A 20,943-nucleotide genomic window follows, 5' to 3' on the forward strand; every position below is an offset into this window, starting at 1 on the left:
CAGAACAAGGGCACAGGAGGGTTTTCTGGGCCCAAGACCCCTGAGGCTGGGGCAGGGAGGTAGGCCTGCTGAGTGTTTGAGCCCCAGGGACTAGGGGACAGCCCATGATTGTGTTCTAGAGTTGGGGCAAAGCAGTTACTGTCAACAGCTTACACCCAGTGTGCTCCAGTAACGCAGGAAGCCCTACTTCACTGCCCTAGGCATTCTGGAGTCACCAACTATTTTAAATTGTGTCCCAGGGAGGCAAGGCATAAAGTACCCAAGTTTTAGAGTTAGGAGCCCTGAGTTCCTTGGCTGGTATCTGGTTCTTGGAAGTCTCACATACTTCTTTGGAAAAAAAATAATGGGATGTTACAACTGAGGTTGAGCTGGGCACTGGTGGCTCATGCCTGTCATCCCAGCTACTCAGGAGGCTCAGATCTGAGGAGCACAGTTCAAAGCCAGCTCGAGCAGAAAAGTCCGTGAGACTCTTATCTCCAATAAATGACTCAGAAAAAGCTGGAACTGGAGCTGTGGTTCAAATAGTAGAGTGCTAGCCTTAAGGAAACAAGCCAAGGGGCAGCACCTGGACCCTGAGTTCAAGTCCCAGTACTTACACAAACAACACAAATTTTGGCTTCTATTCCTTCCAGTATCTTCAAGAGAAGATGTCCTTACTTGTGATAGAGGCTTCCTGGCTGTCAGTCCTCCGTGTCTGCTGGGGCACAGCTGGAGTGGGCTGTTCTGGTCAGGGGCTTGGGGACACCTGCGAGGTGGCAGAGAAGATTGAGCAGAGGTAAGGTCGGGGGCCTGCAGCCCGATGGAGAAAGGTCTCCAGAGAGAGCTGGGCAGAAGGATGGTCAGACTGGGTGCTAAGCCCAAGGCAGCCTTGGCCTGGGCCACAGCGACTCCAAGTGCAAGGGCACAAGAAGGCTTTCAGAGAGCTGGGAGCTGGGAGGAGGCGATGTACACAGGGCTGGTCTTGCGCTGCTGGCCACGTCTTATTTGGCACAGAGTCCCAATGCAGCATTTCTGTTGGGCTCTTTGGGCCTGCAGAGCAAACACTGGCAGATTGGAATTCCCACTTGGGCTCTCACCAACTCAAACAGGCTTGGCCCAGACCTTCTATTGATTGCCTCGGGGGCAGAGTGGCTCTGCTTGCCCCAGCCTGGCTGTGGAAGGCAGGACCCTCCTCCCAGCCCCACCCTTTGGAGGGGTCAGGACTGTCCCCCAGGAGGTGGCTTTGTCTCCAGCCTGCCAGGGTGGGGCTTGGGACTGCAGGACACAAGCAGGGCCTGGGTCTGGATTCCTCATGGCTGAGCCCAGCTCTCTCCAGGAAGATCAGGAACCCAAGGCTGCAGATTTATTTATTTACTTATTTTTAACTACACGTTGATTTCACCACCGGAGAGAGCCAGGCAATGACTGTGAATGTAAGGGTTGGTTATTATTATTTTTTGTATATGTGTGCTGGTCCTGAGACTTGAACTCAGGGCTTGGATGTTATCCCTGAGCATGTTTTTCCCCACAAGGCTATTGCTCTACCTGTTGGGCCAACAGCTTTACTTCTGGCCTTTTGGTGGTTAATTGGAGATAAGAGTCTCACAGTCTTTTCTGTTCTAGCAGGTTTTGAACCGTGATCCTCAGCTCTCAGCCTCCTGAGTAGCTAGGATGACAAGTGTGAGCCACCAGTGCTCAGCTGGAGAATATGCTTGGTTCTTTTCTAGAAACCCAATTCTGGGAGATGCTGGGACCTGTGTTCCTTGATGTCTTCAGATGCAGGTGAGATAGGATGCCTCAGAAACCAATCTGGCTTTCAACACAGCCCTAAGTGCATCTTTACTTATTTATTTTTTATTTTTTTGATGCCAGTCTTAGGGCTTGAACTCAGAACCTGGGTGCTCTCCATGATCTCTTTTGATCAAGGCTGGTGCTCTGCCACTTGAGCTACACATCCACTTCTCACTTTTAGCACATTAATTGGAGATAAGAGTCTCATGGACTTTCCTGCCCAGGCTGGCTTCAAACTGTGATCCTCAGATCTCAGCCTCTTGAGGAGCTAGGATGACAGGTGTGAGCCACCAGCTCTCTGCTTCATCTGTAGTTTAACCTCTGTTCTGGGACCCAAAGGGTCCTGGTCCCTGTCTTCTGTCTCTCTCTCACACACCTTCATCCAAATTGTACAACATTAGATAGATTTTTTTTAAAGTAATTCTGTCAAACAGATGGCAAAACCTAGGCGCAAAGAGGAGATGTAATCTACCAAAGATTGCACAGCCAAGGGGAAACAGATTTCCCCAAGTGGGGGAATCTGGCTCTGAAACAGTCTGCCATAAGACGAGCAGGGATCTCCCAAGTCACTCTCCTTGCTGAATAGGTGGGCAAACTGGCACCTGGAGAGCGCCACGTGGCCAAGACTGGCACTGAAGGGCAGGGAGTGTTTGAACACAGGCCACACACGTTCCCTTCTACTCTGCTGGCTCTCAGCAGCCTTTTTTTCTTTCTCATTAAAATGATTTCTGGAACTTTGCACATCAAGCCAGGATTGCCCTTCTGAGCAGGGGCTAGGAGAAGGGGCTATGGTGGGGTGGGGCGTGGGGATGCCTTCTCCACTTCGCTGGCCCGGTGGAGGCTCTGGGGAGCCCTGAGAGCCTGAGCGATCCACAGGCCGGCAGGAAGCAATCAGTGTGTGCTGAGAGGGTGGTGACTGGGCGCCTAATCAGGAAATTACAGCCTGGGCAGAGAGAGGGTTTGGCTTTGGCTCACCTCTCCCCAAGCTTCAGTGCCACAGCGTATATGGAGGCTGTGGGTGGGCGGGGGCAGCTGAGGGATTGCACATGGCAGGCAGGATAGTTTGCCTCCGCCGGCTGCAGGCCCATGGCCCCAGCAGGTTTTCTCCTTTCTTATTTTGTGCCAGTAGTGGGGCTTGAACTCAGGGTGCCTGGGTACTGTCCCTGAGCTTTGTTGTTCAAGGCTGAGCTACAGCTCCACTTCCCAGCTGCTTTGGTAATTAATTGGAGATAAGAATCTCATAGGCTTTCCTGCTTGGGGTGGCTTTGAGCCATGATTCTCAGATCTCAGCCTCAGACTAGCTAGGATTCCAGGCAGGAGCCATGGTAGAAGTGCATTTTTTGGTTTTGCTTTTTTTTGTGTTTTTTTTTTTTTTTGGCCAGTCCTGGGCCTTGAACTCAGGGCCTGAGCACTGTCCCTGGCTTCCTTTTTTGCTCAAGGCTAGGACTCTGCCACTTGAGCCACAGCGCTACTTCTGGCCATTCTCTGTATATGTAGTGCTGGGGAATTGAACCCAGGGCCTCATGTATACGAGGGAAGCTCTCTTGCCACTAGGCCATATCCCCAGCCCCTTCTTCTTCTTCTTCTTCTTTTTTTTTTTTAACCTGAGTCCTGAAAGAGCAAGCAGAAGAGAAGGAAGGAAAGAGTGGTAAGATGGGAAAAGACAGTGGCGGGGAAGGAGACAGTAATAAAAACACTTATGCATAAGTGAGTTGTCCCCCACTCCTTTCAGGTGACAGATGATGCACAAAATCTAGTACTGGCCAGGGTCTGGAGATGAGCCTGGGTCACATTTGCCAATGCTGGTAGGAGTGGTCTCAGCAAGGCAGTGTGAATTAGATTTTATATATGTACTTTTAGGGCCCAACAGTTCTTAAAATTATCCTAAGAGGTCCCACGGCAAAGACATGGAGATGCCTGGATACATACACACACACACACACACACACACACACACACATATACAGTAAAAATAACGTCTATTATATGGTCCTATTTGTTATATGTGTATTATATAATATGTAATGTATAACATATTATATAATCTATATTGTATATTATATATATGAACGTACTATATTATGTACTATAACATATATACATATATTATCTATCTATCTATAATAGTCAAGACCAAAGACAGCAAGGAAGCTAAGCCGCGGTGCCTCATGCCAGTGAGTCTTGCAGGAAGCTGGAATTGGGAGAATCTTGGTTCCAGGTAGGTCAGCCCAGAGAAAATTAAATATAAGGTTCCATCTCAGTGGAAGAAACAGGGCGTGATGGTGCTTGCCTGTCATCCTGGCTATTGCTGGAAGCTTAAAAGAGGATTGTCATCCAGGTGCGGCTAGGGGATCCTATCTTAAAACATGTCTGGAGGCATGGCTCAGAAGTAGAGCACCTGCCTAGGAAGTGTAAGGCTCTGAGTTCAAATCCCAATGCCCCCAAACACAAAATAACAACAACAGAATCCTCTAGATGCTCACTGGATAGAGAAGTGGTTGAGTTCTTGTGGGTCTGTAGCATGTGGCCATTATCAATAAGAGTTTCTGGATATGAGATGATATTTTATTGAGTGAAAAGTACTTTCTGGGGCAACATGAGCTATGAGGTCCTTGTCGTGAGCAGAGTGGCCTGAGCACATGGACATGTTTGTGCTGGGGGATGTCTAGGTGACCTTGACTTTTGTCCTCACAAAAGGATAAGTATATATATATATATATATATATATATATATATATTTTATGTGCTGGAACTGGGGCTTGAACTCAGGGCCTCATACTCTTGCTTGGCTTTTTGCTCAAGGTCAGCATTCTATCCCTTTGAACCTTGCCTCCAATTCTGTTCCTTTTGGTGATTAATTGAAGATTCTAATCTCACAGACTTTCTTCCCCAGGCTGGCTTGGAACCATGATCCTCAGATCTCAGGTTCTTGAGTAGCTAGGACTGATGACAGGTGTGAGCCACCAGCACCTGGCTTGTAGGTGTGTGTATCTTTTGTGTAAAATATCTTTTATGAACTTGGGCGTGTGTGCTCCTCTGGGAGCTTGTGTGTGCATGAAAAGCTGGGTGGGGATTCCTGTTGACTTCCCGGATAGGCCAAGAGCAGGAAGAGTATGGGGAAAGCCCGCCGGGACCTGCCACAGCCCGGCAGGCAGGCGGAGGGGCCAGTCACTCTGGGAGTGTTTTCTAAGCGTTTTCTGTGAAGTCACTGGGACCTTAAACCCTTGGTTCAATTAAAGGGGTTAATAAGCTTTGTCTGATTTTGATGGCTAATAATAATGTAATGTGATAATAGCAATAATGGTATTATTAGCTGTGATTATCATGTGTGTGCCCTGTCCCCTGTACAATGTGTGTGTGTGTGTGTGTGTGTGTGTGTGTGTGTGTGTGTGTGTACAGTACATGTTCCTTATGTTCGGGCCCCATTTTCCACTCATAAAACCCCATTCTTCAAAGCTGTTCCAGCTCTACTCTCTACATCCATTTTCAGGACAAATTACCAACACTTAAAAAGAATTGGTCCATTTTGCATGGAAGCCAAGTCCAAATTACAGTTACTTTTCCCTTTATGTTTGAAATACACACGTGTGTGTGTGTGTGTGTGTGTGTGTTTGTGTGTAGGGTAGGGGCAGGGACAGGGTAAGGATGGACAGAAAAGGAGAACAGAGCTGGGGGCAGGGAGGAGGGGCAAGGTATGAAGGCAGAGGGGGGAAAAGCAGGCCTTCTTATTTCAGGAAAAATGTATTTCTGGAATGATGTTTTGGTTTACTCAGGCAGAAAAATTAGGAACGGGGCACTTATTAAACAGGCTAAGTAAGCATGACTATTTTTAGTGGTGTAGTAAAACCTTGGTCATTTGGACCTCTTTAATAAAGATTCCATGGCGTGCTGGCAGGCGTGGAGTGTGTGCGCGTGCACGCGTGCGCAGGTAAAAATCGATAGGTTACTGAGAGGGAGTGTGGGGGGCGCTCTGCCTGACAGCGGGGACAGAGGTGGCTCCTTCTGAGAGCACCCCTCTTTCAAGGGCTGGCTCTCTTGGCTTAGCAACCAGATAATTCCCAGCATTTCCTCTCTCTGTGCATTCCTCTGGGTACCTACTATTGGAATGTATTTGAAAACAAAAATTTCATCTCTGACGTGGGTGTAGATTTTCACCTGCTGTCCTGCTGGCTGACTACCAGGTGCTTGATGCACCTCAGGGGAAGATGGGCACCTGGAGGCCGTGAGTCTGTCTGTCTATCCGTCTCTCCTTTGTGTGTGTGTGTTTTAATAACACTGTACACATCCAGAAATTTCTCCGTTGTGCACAAATAAAAATGTTACAATGCTTATAGACTGTTTCATTGCTCACCTTATTTATTTTTTCACCTTGTTTACTCCCTCCCCCCCCACAGACTGTTGGTGGCTCACACCTGTCATCCGAGCTACTCAGGAGGCTGAGATCTGAGGATTGTGGTCAAAGCCAGCCTGGGCAAGAGAGTCTGTGAGACTCTCATCTCCAGTGAACCACCACAAAGCCAGAAGTGGAGCTGTGGCTCAAATGATAGAGTGCTACCTTTGAACCAAAAAACCCAGGGGATAGCACCTAAGCCCCGAGTTCAAGCTCCAGAACTGGCACATGTACACACATACAAAATGAAAAGTGGTAGGATGGCAACTCTACCACTTAAATCAGAGCTCCAGTTCTGGCACTTTGCTAGTTAATTGGAGATGAGAATCTCTTGATTTTCCAGGCACTGGTGGCTCATGCCTGTAATCCTAGTTACTCAGGAGGCTGAGATCTGAGAATCACGGTTGGAAGCCAGCCCTGGGCAGAAAAGTCCCTGTGAAACTCTTAGCTCCAATTCCATAAGTGGTAGAGTACTAGCCTTGAGTAAAAGTGCTCAGGGACAGCAGCCAAGCCAAGTTCAAGCCTTACAGAGAGAGAGAGAAAGAGAAAGAATCTTTTGATTCATTTACATGGGCAGATCTCAGATCTCAGCCTCCTGAGTAGCTAAGAGTACAGGCGTGAACATTTAGGTCACATTAATGAGTATATTTCAATAGCATTAAATACATTCACATTGTGCAGCCATCACCATGATACTTCTCTATAACTTTCTTCATGCCCAAGTGAAACTCGGCACTTATAAAACAATACCACCCCATTTCCCCTCCCTCCATCCATTGCTGTCTCCATCATAATTTCTATTTATGAATTTACCTATTCTAGGTAACTCCTATAAGTGAAATCATAATAATGAGTGTCCTTTTGTGCCTGGCTAGTTTCACTTACCTCATATTGGAATATCCTTTTTTAAGGTTGAATAATATTCCACAGAGTATGTGCACCATTCTGAGGGTCCATCTGCCTGTTTTAGGCTCCTGGGCTGCTTCTACCTCTGGTTGCTGGGATGAATGTGTCGTAGTGAGGACTGTGAACACCGATGAGTGTAAAAAACAACCTGAAGTGGAGCTGTGGGATCACGAGGTGATTGTTTAAGGTTTTGAGGAACCACTCTCCTGTTCCTCCCCAACTCTGGCTGCAACATCGTTTCACAGTCCTGTCAGCAGGGTACATGGGGTTATAGTTTCTCTGTATTCTCATCAGTGCTTGATATTTTCAGGGTTTTTTATTTTTGTTTTGTTTTTTGTTTTTGTTGCCAGTCCTGGGGTGTGGACTCAGGGCCTGAGCACTGTCCCTGACTTGTTTTTGCTCAAGGCTAGCACTCTACCTCTTGAGCCACAGCTCCACTTCCGGCTTTTTTCTATATATGTGGTGCTGAGGAATCGAACCCAGGGCTTCATGTATACGAGGCGAGCACTTTACCACTAGGCCATATCCCCAGCCCTTTTCAGGGTTTTTTAAAATACTAAATGAGGGAAGTTTCGTGGCACTGAATGTTGTCTCATGTGCTTTTGGGCCTTTGGAGAATTATGTATGTAAGCTCTCTCTCTCTCTCTCTCTCTCTCTCTCTCTCTCTCTCTCTCTCTCTGTGTGTGTGTGTGTGTGTGTCCATTGTGGGGTTTGAACTCGGGCCTGGGTGCTGTTCCTGAGTTTTTTTTGCTCAAGGCTGGTGCTCTACTACTTGAGCTACAGTACTACTTAAGGCTTTTTTTGGTGGGGGGGGAGGGGGGCTGGTTACTTAGATATAAAAGTATCATGGGCTGGGTGCTGGTGGCTCACGCCTGTAATCCTTGCTGCTCAGGAGACTGAGATATGAGGACTGTGGTTCTAAGCTAGCCTGGGCAGAAAAGTCTCCTTGAAACTCTTATCTCCTATTAACTACTCACAAACCAGAAGTGGTGCTGTGGTTCAAGTCTTGAGCACAAAGAGGTTCAGGGACAGCACCCAGGCCCTGAATGAGTTCAAGCCCCACAGCTGCTAATAAACAAACCAGTGAGTATCATGAACTTTCCTTCCTGGGCTAGCTTTGAACCATGATCATCAGATCTTAGTCTCCAGAGTAGCTAGGAGTATGGATGTGTACCACTAGAGTCCGGCTTCTTTGCTTGTTTTTTTAGTGAGGTTCACACATGGGGAAGAGGAGGCAGCCGCTCAATTATTTTTCTATTCAGCAGATATCTATTGAGCACTAGCTGTGTGCAGACACTTCCCTGGCATTGCTACCACCCCCCTCCCCAGTGTCTCAGGCCCCGTGCTGGCTGTCACTGAGTAATGCTGCCCCACGGAGGAGAAAAGCCCCAGTCACCAGGCCCAGTGGGAGTCCTCAGTAGTGTGCCTGTGACCTCCCTGAGCCACACAGGATGAGGCTAAAGAGAAACAGGACAGCATGATGGGGACAGCCAAGGGACACCTGCCCCAGACAGCTGCCTCCTCCCACGCCCCGCCCATGCCCCGCCCACGCCCCGCCTCCTGGGTGCCTGGCAGGCTCTTGATAGGAGCACACCTGCTCCCGACAGTGCTGGCCAGCCAGTCCAGAGGCCAAGGGACTGGCCAGTCTATGCAGAAGCCTTTAGAGTGGGGCTCCCTCCCAGCGAGGGGCAGGGGGCAGGGCCTGCAGGGGTGAGGAGGGGGGGATGGAGGGGTGGGTGAGGAAGCTGAGGATACAGACGCCACCCAGGAGAGGAGAAGCGCCAGTGCTGACAGCACAGAGGTGTGTGTGTGTGTGTGTGTGTGTGTGTGTGTGTGTGTGTGTATGTGTGTTTGTGTCTCCATGCACATGTGTGTGTCTGGGTTTCAGGGCTGATATTCCAAGACCCTTTGTTCTCCAGGGCTTCCGTCCTCTGGACTGCCCATGCCCCCTGCTGCCCTTACACAGGCCTGGGCCTGAGCTCTGAAGGGCAAATCCCTTGGCTTTTTCCTCTCTCTCCTGGAGCTTGAAGCTCAGCCTCTTGAAAAAAAAAATCTTTTTAGTAATGGAGGGGGTGAGTTTGATCCAAATGTATGCACATGTATAAATATCCCAACAAAATCTCTGAGCAATTAATTTACCCTACCGTTTTTAAGGCAGTCTCCCACTCCATCACTCAGACTGCCTTAGAACTCAGGCTCTTCCTGTCACTGCCTCCTTGGTGCTGGGATTACACGGGCGCATCGCCATGCCTGGCTTGTGATTTATACTTTTTTTTTTTTTTTTTTTTTTTTTGGCCAGTCCTGGGCCTTGGACTCAGGGCCTGAGCACTGTCCCTGGCTTCTTCCCGCTCAAGGCTAGCACTCTGCCACTTGAGCCACAGCACCGCTTCTGGCCGTTTTCTGTATATGTGGTGCTGGGGAATCGAACCTAGGGCCTCGTGTATCCGAGGCAGGCACTCTTGCCACTAGGCTATATCCCCAGCCCCTGATTTATACTTTTTAAAATTTCCTTTCCCACCTGAGGAGGGCAAATACGATTCCCACTGGGTTGAGGTAAGAGCACAGAGCCTGACCAGAGATCCCAAGTTCAAGTGCTGACTCTACCATCTTGGGTGAATTTCCGGTGGCTCCCTCTGAACTTCAGAGGCTTCCTGAGAAGAAATAAGGATGAAGTTCTTAAACCCAGACTGCCAGGAGCCCCTACAGGAGAATCCTGGGGGGGGGGGAGTGTGCCCATCTGAGTGCCCATCAGAGCAGGGTCCTTACCTCGGAGCCCCAGCAGATGGCAGGACCTGGGCCTGGCTCCCCTACATCTCCCAGGGCCTGGTCCCAGGCTGAGGGTGGAAAAGGTGGACCCCAGGAGAATGGGCTGGTGTGTCTGGGGCGGGAAGAGGATTGGTTGGCAGAACTGTCAATCATGGTTCACATGACACTGATGAATAGGGAAGAAAATCCCTCTGAGCCCAAAGGATGTGTGCACATATGTGTGCCAGTGCAAGCATGCACATTCCCCCCACTCCCACCTTCATGCACTCATCTTGGGGTGTGAAGTCAGGGCGTGGGCTTGAGCCACAGCCCCACTTCTGGCTTTTTTTTCTTTTGGTATTTTATTGGAGATAAAAACCTCATGGACTTTCCTGCTTCAGCTGGCTTTGAACGGAGATCCTCGGATCTCAGCCTCCTGAATAGCTAGGATAACAGGCGTGAGCCACTGGCTCCTGGTCCAAAGGACATTTCTAGAAATGACCCTGCTGAGAAACTGACAGAGAAGCCCAAGGGGGAACCTGGGCTTCCACGTCCTGAAGTGAAATTATAATAGCAGCAGTAACTAACACTATAGATAATGATCATTTATTGAGTGCGTTTGGTATATGCATTATATTAGTTCTTGAAACAACCAGGTGAGTTGTTATTCCTTTGTATGAAATTGTGATTTCCTTCCTATGGTAAAGATCAGAGAGGTTGTGAGGCATTCAGTCCCTTCCAGAAAGTGAAATCTGAATTCATAAGTTTGTCCCCAAAACAGTAGTGGCCAGTTGGGCACCAGTGTCTCATGCCTAAAGTCCTAGCTACTGAGGTCTCTGAGATCTGAGGATCAAGGTTCAAAGCCAGTCTGGGCAGGAAATCCGTGACACTGATCTCCAGTGAAACACCAAAAACCTGGAAATGGAGCTCAAAGTAGTAGAGCACTAACCTTGAGCACAAAAGCTCAGGGACAGCAACAGACCCCATGTTCAAGCCCCAGGATGGTCACAAGTGCGCGTGCACACACACACGTGCACACACACACACACACACATACACCAGCAAATGTTCCTGTGGCTGCCAGGACCCAGGAACTAGCCTAGAAAATGTGGAGGATGAGGAGTACCTACCCAACTACTCCACCCACATTTCCCTGGTTGATTTTCTTGGTGACTGGGGAGTAGCTGGGGGCGGGGAGGGGCTGCTATTCCATGTGGGATGGGGCAGAAGCAGGCTGAGGCACATGGAGCTCAAGGGCAATACAGAGCCACCCTAGTGCCCACCCCCATGTCCTCTCCAGGGCAGATCTTCCAGCAATGGCTCCCACATCCCCTCCCAAAAGCCAGACTCAGGAATACGTGGCCCAGAGGGAGGCCCACAGCCTGCCTGGGGTTGGAAGCCTGAGGAGGTGACTTCAGTCTTCTTTTCCATGGCCAAGTGTTCCAAAGATTGTACACGGTGGCCAATCTTGATTTCCTTTGGTGCCCCCCTCTCCCCAGTGCCCCGGACCCAGCTTCCGCCTTTGAGGGATCACTTTGCTAGGGCCAAAGAAGAACAGATTGATTTGGCTGTTTCTTGGGGCTACTCCTGTATCGCCACCAGAGATCAAGCGCTCTTCAGGTCAGAAATGAGGGGTAGCAAGGGGCAGCCCAGTGCAGAGGCAAGAGAGTGGGACTGGGTTTGAATTGGGTTCAGCATTTCCTAATGGATGCATGACCTCAACCAATTGACCTGCTGTGTGTGTGTATGTTTAGTCCTCATCAGGGAAAGGATAACGAGGACCTTGCCTCACTTCAGGGCTGTGTAACTTAGCACCAGGCTCTGGGCTCCATGAGATCAGTGAATGTTAGCACTTGTTACTAAAGACAGGGATGGAACCATCTAACCCTGAAGAAGTCAGAACTCCCTCTTTGCAACTGCTCACGTGTTCATAGGAATATGTGTTTACTTGTCCAGGAAAGCAGGGACTGTCTTTTTTTGGGTCTGATCCTTGGCATCAAAATCAAGAGCACAATGTTGAATGAATGAATGATAGCACCTCTGCAATGTATGTCTGGTAGAGGAGGGCATTTTTTTAGGGTTCTGATTCCTCTAGGCTCCTTCAGAGCAGCAGGGAAGGGTTGCTTGTGCGTGGGGCTGGTGGGGCCTCACCTGGAAGGCCACCGCTTCTGCTGATGAAGGGGTGGTTCTGGGACTACCGCTGCCCCCTACGCCATCCTCAGCTGTGCGTGCTCCCTTTCACCTGGGGCTGGAGTTTTCCTCTCTGTTTCCCACTTTCTTCCCTCCACACACTGCCTTCTCCATCTCTCCAGCCTCCTGCCCTCCGCGGAGACCAGGGCCCCCAGGCCTTGGCAGATGTGTGGGGCTGGGGGAGGCTCTCCGAATCCAGATGTGACTGTGTTTATGTTTCCAGAGAGTGAGGGTCGGAGCTGGGGACTGGAGCTGTTGGGGGAGGGGTGTCCAGACCACAGCCCCCCCACCCCCCCACCCCAGCCCTCCACCCATCTAGCTCCTCTTGCCCTTGTGTCTGGCCCTGTAGCAGAACCCTATGCTCCAAGTCTGCAGCATGGGCTTGGCTAGTCCTCCAGGGAGGACTCCCTCCACTGCTCATCTGGAAGGCAAGAAGACCAGTGGAACTACGGCCTGGGGATGAATCTCAAGCGCTCCAGGGTCAATGTGCCTTGAGCCCCTGGTTGCACGTGGGCTAGTCCTGTTGGCTCAGGTCAATGTTGGCCTGGTTTGAGAATGTGTGCACAGGGCTCTCTCAGCTCTCTGTGTCTGATGAAGCCGGTGGCTGGCTGGCTGAGCTCAGGGAGCATCAACCCCTCCTTCCTTGCCCCACCCCACCCCTCTCACAGCCCCACAGGGTTCGGTGTTGCCTTATGAAGGGAGGCAGAAGTTTACAGGCAGTTTACAGGCTGGTCTTGTTCAGTAGTTTCCAAAACCAGGGGAGGACACAGGCCGCCAGCAGCCCCCATGGGCTGGGATGGGGATGGAAGTGAGAAGAGAGTCCTGTGTGGTTGGACACTTTACCCATCCCTGGGGGTTGGTGTTGGGGGGGGGGCTTGATGGGGTCTAGGAGCGTTGGGATGCCAGAGAGATGCCAGAGAGGAAAGGAATGCCAGGGGAATGCCAAGAGGGGCCGGGGAGGACAGAGCACCGGGAGAAAAGACAACCCCAGTCCTTTAGGAGACAGTCTTGGGGGCCCCCACCCCAATGTTCTGGAGGAGGGCAGGCAAGGGCCCCAGAACGCCCTGGGAGCCTGGAAGGCCACCTCAGATTCAGTTAGGGCGCCTACCAGGAAGGAAGGGAGGGGGAACTGGGTGAAAAGCTGTGCACCCTGGGCCCGCCAGCATGGAGAGGGCTGCTCAAGAACAGGGTGGGGGGCTCCTGGCCCAGGGTGTGGCTTTCTGTCGTTGTGGGGGCGCACGCAGTGCAGTTCCCTTTCGGGTGCCTCCCTCTTCAGCCGAATGAAGCAGTCGGGGCGCAGTGGCGCTCAGCACGCTGGGACTATGGTTTTAATAGACGTACATGGACAAGTCGATAGAGACAGATTTATAATTGTACACAGTCAGTCCGACATACACCAGGACGCTGTAAACACAGGGGCGCGGGGGCCGGAGAGCGGGTGTGCAAAGTGGGCGCGGGGCCCTGGGGCCGCGCCCCTCGCTCTCGTGGGGGGGGGCTGGGAGGGGCAGTGAGGAGGGGGGCTGTTGGCTGGGACTTGGGGTCACCCCTGGGCTAGGGTGGAGCAGAGTTGCCTGGGCCAGTGGCTAAGCTCAGGGCTGGGGGTGATCGGAGACTGGGGGTGCCCTCCTCATCCTCCCGCCACGTCTGCCCGTCCAGCTGCCCGGAGCACAGGCGGCCTTTTTTTTTGGGGGGGGGGGGAGGTGCGCCCAAATCCATAGCCCAACAACGGCTCCATCTTGGATGTGACTGGAGTTCTCCTGTGCTGGGCCGCCGGGCCCAGGTCTCAGAGGGCCCCGGGGGGTGGTGGGGGTGGGGGGGCTCCGCACATCCAGTTTGCAGGCGGGCGGGCAGGCGGGGACCGAGCTGCGAGCCCGGGCGTCCCTTGCACGGTGCACGGAGTGGGGGGTCGCGGGGTCCCGGGGAGACGAAGCGCACACCACCCGCGCGTCCCCGGGGAAATTGCAACTCATCCATTTTAGTTTTTCGCGGCACTTTCCTCCGACGTCTTTTTGCTTCCTTTCCTTCTTTCTCTCTCTCTCTTTTTTTAAATTTTTACTTTTGCTCTTTTAAAAATTTTTTGTTTTCATTTTTGGCTTTTTTTTTTTTCTTTTTTTGGTTTTTGGAGGGCAGAGTGGGGTCCGGCAAAGCAAACAAAACCAACCTGGCGGAGAGAGGCGGCTGGAGAAGGGAGGCTGCGCAAGCGCAGGGTCGGCGCCGTGGTCCCGCGTGCGCCCCGCGTGCGTCCCCCGTGCGTCTCCCTTGCGCCCCGCGTGCCGCGTGCGCTCGCCCGGCCCCGCCGGCCCCAGGCCCCCGGGAGCCGCGGCCGGTCAGCTGTTGTACTGGCACGCGTTGAGGCCCGAGGCCGGGCCCTGCAGGCCGCCGTAGCCGAAGGACGAGTGCTGCTTGGACTTGAGCCGCAGGCTGGCCAGGCTGGAGTTGCACGTGTCCCGGTAGACGCTGTAGGGCGAGGCGGGCGCCCCGTAGGGGCAGGCGCCGGGGGACATGGCCGAGTTGAGCGAGGAGCCGGTGAGGTTGTTGATGTTGTTGAGGCCCGAGTTGGGCATGCCGGGCACGGCGCCCGGGCCCATGCTGGACGGCATGGTCATGGAGGAGATGGAGCTGGGGGCGGAGAACATGGACTGCGAGGACAACGGGCTCATGGAGTTGAAGAAGGTGAAGCTCTTGGTGGAGAGCGGCGCGGGCGCCAGGCTCTTGGCGGCCCAGTTGTTGTAGGAGTAGCCGGCGGCGTACACGTCCTCGTAGGGCGGCACCAGGCCGCTGAACTGCGGCACGTAGCCGCCCTTGCACAGGTCCAGCTGCTGGTTGCGCTCGCGCTTCCTCCACTTGGCCCGCCGGTTCTTGAACCAGACCTGGGGAGGGCGCACGGGGAAGGTCAGGGGCGCGGGAAGGCTGCACCCCCTGCACCCCACACCTCTCCACCCACACTGCCACCTCTCCACCCACACTGCCTTGCCTTCCCCGGGCCGCTCCTGCCTGCCTGCCCATCCTGAGAGCTACTCCGGCGCTTCCTTCTCCCCTTACTAAGGGCTCCTTTCTTACCTCCAGAAAGTACGAAGTTTTTCTCCCCCCACCCCCATCTTTATCCTTTTCCCCACACTGAATCTGTTTGCTCCGGATACAGACTTCTATTTCTCCTTCCCTTGCTTTCCCATTTTCTTTTTCTCTCTACCTCTTCCAACCAATCCTGATCCCTCCCCAGCCCAATTTTCCTGATATGGATTCATCCTCTCTTTTTCCCTCTCCTCTCTCGTTTTTTTCCTTCTCCCCCTTCCAACCAGTCTATTTCTCAATTTCCCTTCCAAGCGGGTATCTTTTCGGAATATCCCATCCTTTTATTCCTTTTGTTCCGCAAACACAAAAGGTATTTATGCTTTCCTCTAAATGACCAGCTCCAAAATTTCGATCTATTTTCATTGCTGAAGCAGTCTGTTTACATCTTTGTTGACAGTTTCATCATTTCTACCCCAAATGTTAATTTTTTATTTGCTACACCCCTTCTTTTCTCCCTTAGTATATTTTTTAATCCTCCGTTTTATCCTTTAGAGTCTTTTCTGAATATTAAGTGTATTCCTTTTTCCTCAAATATCTGACCACCACTGTTTCTTTTAAATGGTCGATTCTTTTTCTAAATACTTGATTCGTTTGCTTCTCCCTTAAATATTTAAATTCTTTCCTGTTGCCTAAATATATGCCAAATATGTTTCTCCACAAATATTTAATTTCCGTTGGCTTACTTGGTTCCCCTTAATCTCCACCTTCCTTTCCTCCTAAAAAAAAAAAAATTGAAGAACTCCTTTTTTTCCCAACTATCAGACCCTCCCTAATGCTCACTTAACTCTACCTACTGAAGGCCTCCTGCCCTTCCTGACCGGGGGACTATTACCCAAGCTGGTTCTCAGCACACCTCAGCATTTTGGGGGGGGGGGGTGTACCCAGCACTGGTACTACTTGATTCTGCCTACCTCTCCCCTCAAAAACAAAACAAAACAAACCGATTAGTGAGTTCGGGACTATTGCTTGCCTGTCTTCACCCTACTTCTCACTGGCCCACCTGACTGAGGAGGGCTGAAAGCTGGGTCTGTGAGGGGGAGCCCGAGGGGTTTGGTCTGGCTTGGGAAGTGCTCCCCACGTCTGGTTAAACATTTGCCTGCCCGGGGAAGAAGTGGTTGTCTACTTCTGGCAGGAAAAAAAAAATCTTTGCTTTTACTGGGAACCAAATGGTGAGAGGAAGGAGAATGCTCTCTGGTTGAAGCCCCCCACGGCACCCCCAGGCCGACAGTAGGAAAGAGTAAATCAGGCACAGGGTGTGGCTACAGTGCGTGTAACTGGCCAGGCAGTGAATACCTGGAAATGTCGGAGGGGCTAAGGGTGGAATGAGACCACTGCTTCAAGAAGGTTTGAGATGCCAAGCCAGGCACCGGGGAGGGCTCCGAGGCAGCCTGCCCGGGAGGACCTGCCCTTCCTTCCCTTCCCCGGGCCTTTCCCTTTCGTTTTCCGGGGAAGGAAGCCTCGAGACTCCCGGGGGCCCCCGTGGCGGGCAGGGAATCCTCTGCCAGTCTGGGCTCCCGGGTGTGCTGTGACTTGATAATGAGTCCTGGGACTTTAAGGACGAGAGAGGGCCGCGTCCAGTCCCCTTGGAGCGGGGCCGGGCCTCAGGGCTGGCGCTGCCGTGCAAGCCGCGCGGGGCAGGTGAGAGGAGTTGGAAAGTGGCGGCACCCAGGGAGCACGGCAGGCATAGGGGCCTTGAGCAGAGGCTGGGTGGTGGGGCGGCCTTGGAGGGGCCGTGAAGCAGGGGGCGGGTGTGAGGTGGGGGCCTGAGGTGGATGTGGGTGCAGGTCGAGGCCGTGCGTCGGCACGGGCCCCACCTTGGCCGCGCGCGCCCCGCGCTCACCCGCACGCGCGGCTCGGTGAGGTTGGTCCACACGGCGATCTCCTCCCGCATGCTCATGTCGGGGTAGCGGTTCCTCTGGAACGTGGCCTCCAGCTCCTGCAGCTGCTGGCTGGTGAAGTGCGTGCGCTGCCGCCGCTGCTTCTTCTTCTTGGCGGGGTCCTCGGGGCCTCCGCAGCCCGCGCCGCCCGCGCCGCCGTCCTCCGGGCCTTTGGGCTCCCCACCGCGCTCCTTGTCTGCACGGGCAGAGGCGGGCCCTGCACGGTCACCCCGGGCTCCGGCTCCCAGCACCGTCCCGGCTCCACCGAAGCGCCCTCCCGCCCAGGCAGCCTTCCACCCTTCTTCCCTCCCTGCCTCCCTCCCCGGGCCCGGGAATTGCCCGGACTGGGAAGATCCCGTCTGGTGCTAGTGGGCCTGGGGCGTCGCGGGCTGGGGCGCCGCGGGCTGGGGTCCTGGCTAGGCCTGGCCTGCACCCCAGGCTTTGTGCCGCTGCGGTGTCGCCGGCCCGTGCAGGCTAACTTTGCGCGCTTGGGGGGGGGGGGGGGCGGAGGATTCTAAGTGCGAGGATGCGGTGGGCGTCTCTGCCATTCTGAACTAGGATAGAACTTTCTAGAGTGAAGCTAGCAAGCAGGAGCCAGGTGGCAGCCGGAGATCCTTCCCTTTCCTCTCTCCCGGGTTGCGTCCCAACGCAGCAACGCCAGCCAGCCAGCCAGGTTCTCGGCCTTGCTTAAAGCATCTCGGCTTCCAAGGCCTAGAAAACCCTTCCAACAGCAGCTTAGACTAGACAGACTTTGTAAATGACCCGGGTCCTCTCCCCCTCTCTCCCCCCTTTCTTTCTCCCTTTAAAGGTAGGCAAAGCACGGTCAGAATCATTAAAATATAAAGGAAAAATAATTTAAAAACAAAACGTCCAAGTAAAAGAAAGTCCCCAGCGCCTTGCCTAAAAATATCACCGCAGCAAGGATCTCATAGATCATCAAAAAACAGCCAGCCAGCAAGACAGCGAACGTAAAGAAGCCAGAAACCTTCATACAAATACACCCCAGCTACATACAAAGCCATACGCATAAAAACTCCAGGCAGATAGACGTTTATTGCTATGGGAGTATTTTTTTTTTAAAAAAATCTATGTATCAGTGTAGAAAAGAATTCGATCCCCTTTCCAAAAGAACACCCTTGTCGAGTTCATTTTTAAATCCCAGAGAAACGCCGCATTATAGATACATGATTTAAATTCCCCAAACAACACTGCTGTAAATGGATTTGAGGGGAAAAAAAATATTTCGGAGAAATGCGCCATTTTGGAGTGACTTTAAGAAAAACGCTCTCCAAGAATAATGTTGCATGTAGATATTTTAAATTCCAGAAAAGTAGGCCTGCTGAATAATTAAAAAAAATAAATACAGATAAAATAGTTAATTCACCCTTGCAGATTTCTTTTTAAACTGTGTTTCTCCGAGGTAACACACACGCACGCACACGCACACACCACCACCACCACCACTACCACCAACCAACCAACCAAACACCACGCTTCAAACTTTGAAAACAAAAGTGCAGTCTAGCGTGATTGTTTTTTAACCAAGCAAACAGAATCGCTCCCGGGGAGTCTCTCAGGGATGCCAAACAGAAACAAATAAGAAATTTGAAAGGTACGGGGCAGCCCTCGGCGGGGGACTAAAAAACTGATCGCAAGCGGGGCGCCCAGGGCCCGGCCTGGGCGCCGACTGGAAGGCTTGGCACCGCGGGCTAGCGCAAGGGCCTCTCCGAGACCTCGGGGCGCCGGGGACGGACCCGCGATTGCGGCTCCAATGCCGGTGCCGCCCGATCTCCCGCCCGGATCCCGGGCGGAGAAAAAGAGCCGGAGCTCCGGGACAAAATCGTAACGCGGAGGGAGCCGCACCCGAGCCCTGGTCCCGTCCGGGCTGCCCCGCCGAGCGGCTCCGCGCTCCGGCCGCGCACGTGGGCCACGATCCCCGAATCGAGAGAGGTTCGGCCGGCCCGCGGGTCCCCGCTCGGCCCGCCCGTCCCAGTCTCTCCTTGCTCCCCCTCCTCGCCCCGGCTCACCGTCCCCCTCACCCCCCCCCCCCCGCTCGGCGTCCGCCCCTCGCACTGGCCACCCCCAGTCCCTCGCTCGGCTCCGTCCCCCGAGCACCCGGACTCAACTTTCCCTACCCGAGTCGCGCTCGCTCCGGGTGGAGAGGGGCTGTCAACAGCCCGGCCAGCCTTGGCTGCGCGTGCGAGGGTGGCCGCGCGGCGGGGGCTGCGTGTGCGTGAGTGTGGCCGTGCCCGAGGGTGAATGTGTGCAAGCTTTAACCCTCGCGTCCACCTCGGGTAAAGTCCGGGAGGAAAGCTCCCGACGGAGCGGGGACCTGGCGGGGCCCCGTTCCCTGCGCCCGGGTGGGCTGGGCCCGCGCCCCCGCCCCGCCCCGTCCCGCGCCGTCCCGTCCCGTCTCGTGCCGTCCCGCGCCCCGCGCCCGCCGCGCCGCGCCGCGCTTACCTGGCAGCTCGGTGTCTGAGGACTCGCTGGCCGAGTTCTCCAGCGGCTCGCGGGGGTCGGCGGCGCGGGCCAGGTGGAAGGCGGGCCCCATGTCGTGCGGCGGCGGCGGCGGCGGCGGCCGCAGCCCCTCCGGCAGCCTCTCCAGGCTCATGCCCCCCTTGAAGGCGTCCATGGAGGAGGTGGGGACCGCGGGGGGCGCTCCGGGGGCCCGGGCTGGGCGCGCCCGGCCGCCCTGGCTGCGATCTGCGGGGACGAGAGCGGCGTCTAAGCGGCTGCCCCCCAGGGCCGCCCGCGCCCGCGCCGACTCCGCGCCCGCTCCATGGGCCGCCCCGGGGCTGCGGGGCCGGGCGGGCGGCGGCGGCGGCGCGGCTCTCCGCGACCCGGCGTGTGGCTCGGCGCTCCGCAGCTCCCGCCGCTCCGGCCTCCGCCGCCCGCCCGGCCCCGGCTCCGGCTCCCGATTTGGGGCCGGTTTCTAAGGCTCCAGACGGCGCAGGCAGAGTCTGTCTTAAAGAGACAGCACGCACCGCCAGTTCCAGCAGTCCCCGCGCTCGGGGAGGTGGGTGGGGTGGGCCTGGTGGGAGGGGGCGGGGAGGGGGAGGGAGGGAGCGCGGGCGGAATCCAGCCCCGAGCCGCCCGCCCGCCGCGCCCTCCCTCCAGCCCGCCACCTTCCCGCCGCTCCCCGCCCCCCGCCGCCCCGCCGCGCCGCTCCCTCCCTCCCTCCCTCCCTCCCCGGTGACACACCGGGCTCGGCCCGCGCCGCACAAAAGAAACGCGTCTGGCCTGCGACTCCAGTCCCGGGCGCCGGTGCTCGCCCCAGGCCCTGGAGGACCGCTCCGCCCCGCGCCAACTCCGGCCTGCCCGGGCCGCCCCGAAGTCCCCCAGTCGCGGTCAACAGCAGCCCCGGACGGGCGAAGGTTCTTGGCCGAGCAGGGTCGGCGCGGAGCGGGCGCCCCCGGGCCGGCGTCAGGCGGGGGCAGAGCGCGGGGCCGGTCCCGGCAGCTCCCGGCCGTGTCCTCGCCACGGGCCGCGGGCCCCTCCCGCCTGCCCGCCCGGCCGCTTCTCCCGGGAACCCGGCCCGGCTGAGTGACAGCAGCCCCGCTCTAATGGGCCCCAGGATGCCGCCTCCTAATTAGCCCGGACCCTCTCCCCTAAGGCTGCTTCTCAGGCCTTCCTTTCTGCACCGCAGTCAATTTTCCGGGATTGGGGTAGAAATGATGGCTTTCTAATCAGACGAAACGTTTCTGTTGGGTCTAGGCCGCTGGCGAGTGCGGGCGGCTTGGAGACCCCCACGGCCCGGCCAGCCACCACCACCCGCCCCCCCCCCCCCATTCCCTTTCCACTTCGCCCCTTGTTCTGCACCTCCAGTAGCCAGGCCCTGGCCTTGGCAGCCGCCGGGTTGGCCTTGGCAGTCTCTCCTCCTTCAACGTAGCTTTGCTCCAGCCTGGGGCCTGAGCACTGGCTTCCCGGAGCTTCAAGGCACAGGCCTGGAAAGGACAGGTGACAACGGCTGTGGCAGAATCCGGGGGCAGCCCC

At 54.7% G+C, this 20,943-nt stretch overlaps 1 protein-coding gene across 1 annotated transcript; it reads right to left on the bottom strand.

Moving 5' to 3' along the window:
* Nucleotides 1–14,318: 14,318 nt before the first annotated feature.
* On the bottom strand, nt 14,319–19,582 carry Pitx1 (paired like homeodomain 1). The gene is made up of 3 exons (XM_048334176.1): nt 19,411–19,582; nt 16,914–17,146; nt 14,319–14,871 (listed from the first exon to the last, which is right to left on the bottom strand). The coding sequence occupies exons 1-3, from the start codon at nt 19,580–19,582 to the stop codon at nt 14,329–14,331; spliced, it is 948 nt and encodes a 315-aa protein (XP_048190133.1). The 3' UTR covers nt 14,319–14,328.
* Between the last annotated feature and the right edge of the window lie 1,361 nt (nt 19,583–20,943).

Source organism: Perognathus longimembris, chromosome 25 (genome assembly GCF_023159225.1).
Source record: "Perognathus longimembris pacificus isolate PPM17 chromosome 25, ASM2315922v1, whole genome shotgun sequence".
NCBI lineage: Eukaryota > Metazoa > Chordata > Mammalia > Rodentia > Heteromyidae > Perognathus > Perognathus longimembris.

Bases quoted from the DNA above. Each gene is read 5' to 3' on its own strand.
- Pitx1 (XM_048334176.1), bottom strand. From the start codon at position 19,582: ATGGACGCCTTCAAGGGGGGCATGAGCCTGGAGAGGCTGCCGGAGGGG. The intron at 17,147-19,410 runs GTAAGCGCGGCG...CTGCCCGTGCAG, and splicing joins CTCAGACACCGAGCTGCCAG to ACAAGGAGCGCGGTGGGGAG. The intron at 14,872-16,913 runs GTGAGCGCGGGG...CGCCCTCCCCAG, and splicing joins TCACCGAGCCGCGCGTGCGG to GTCTGGTTCAAGAACCGGCG.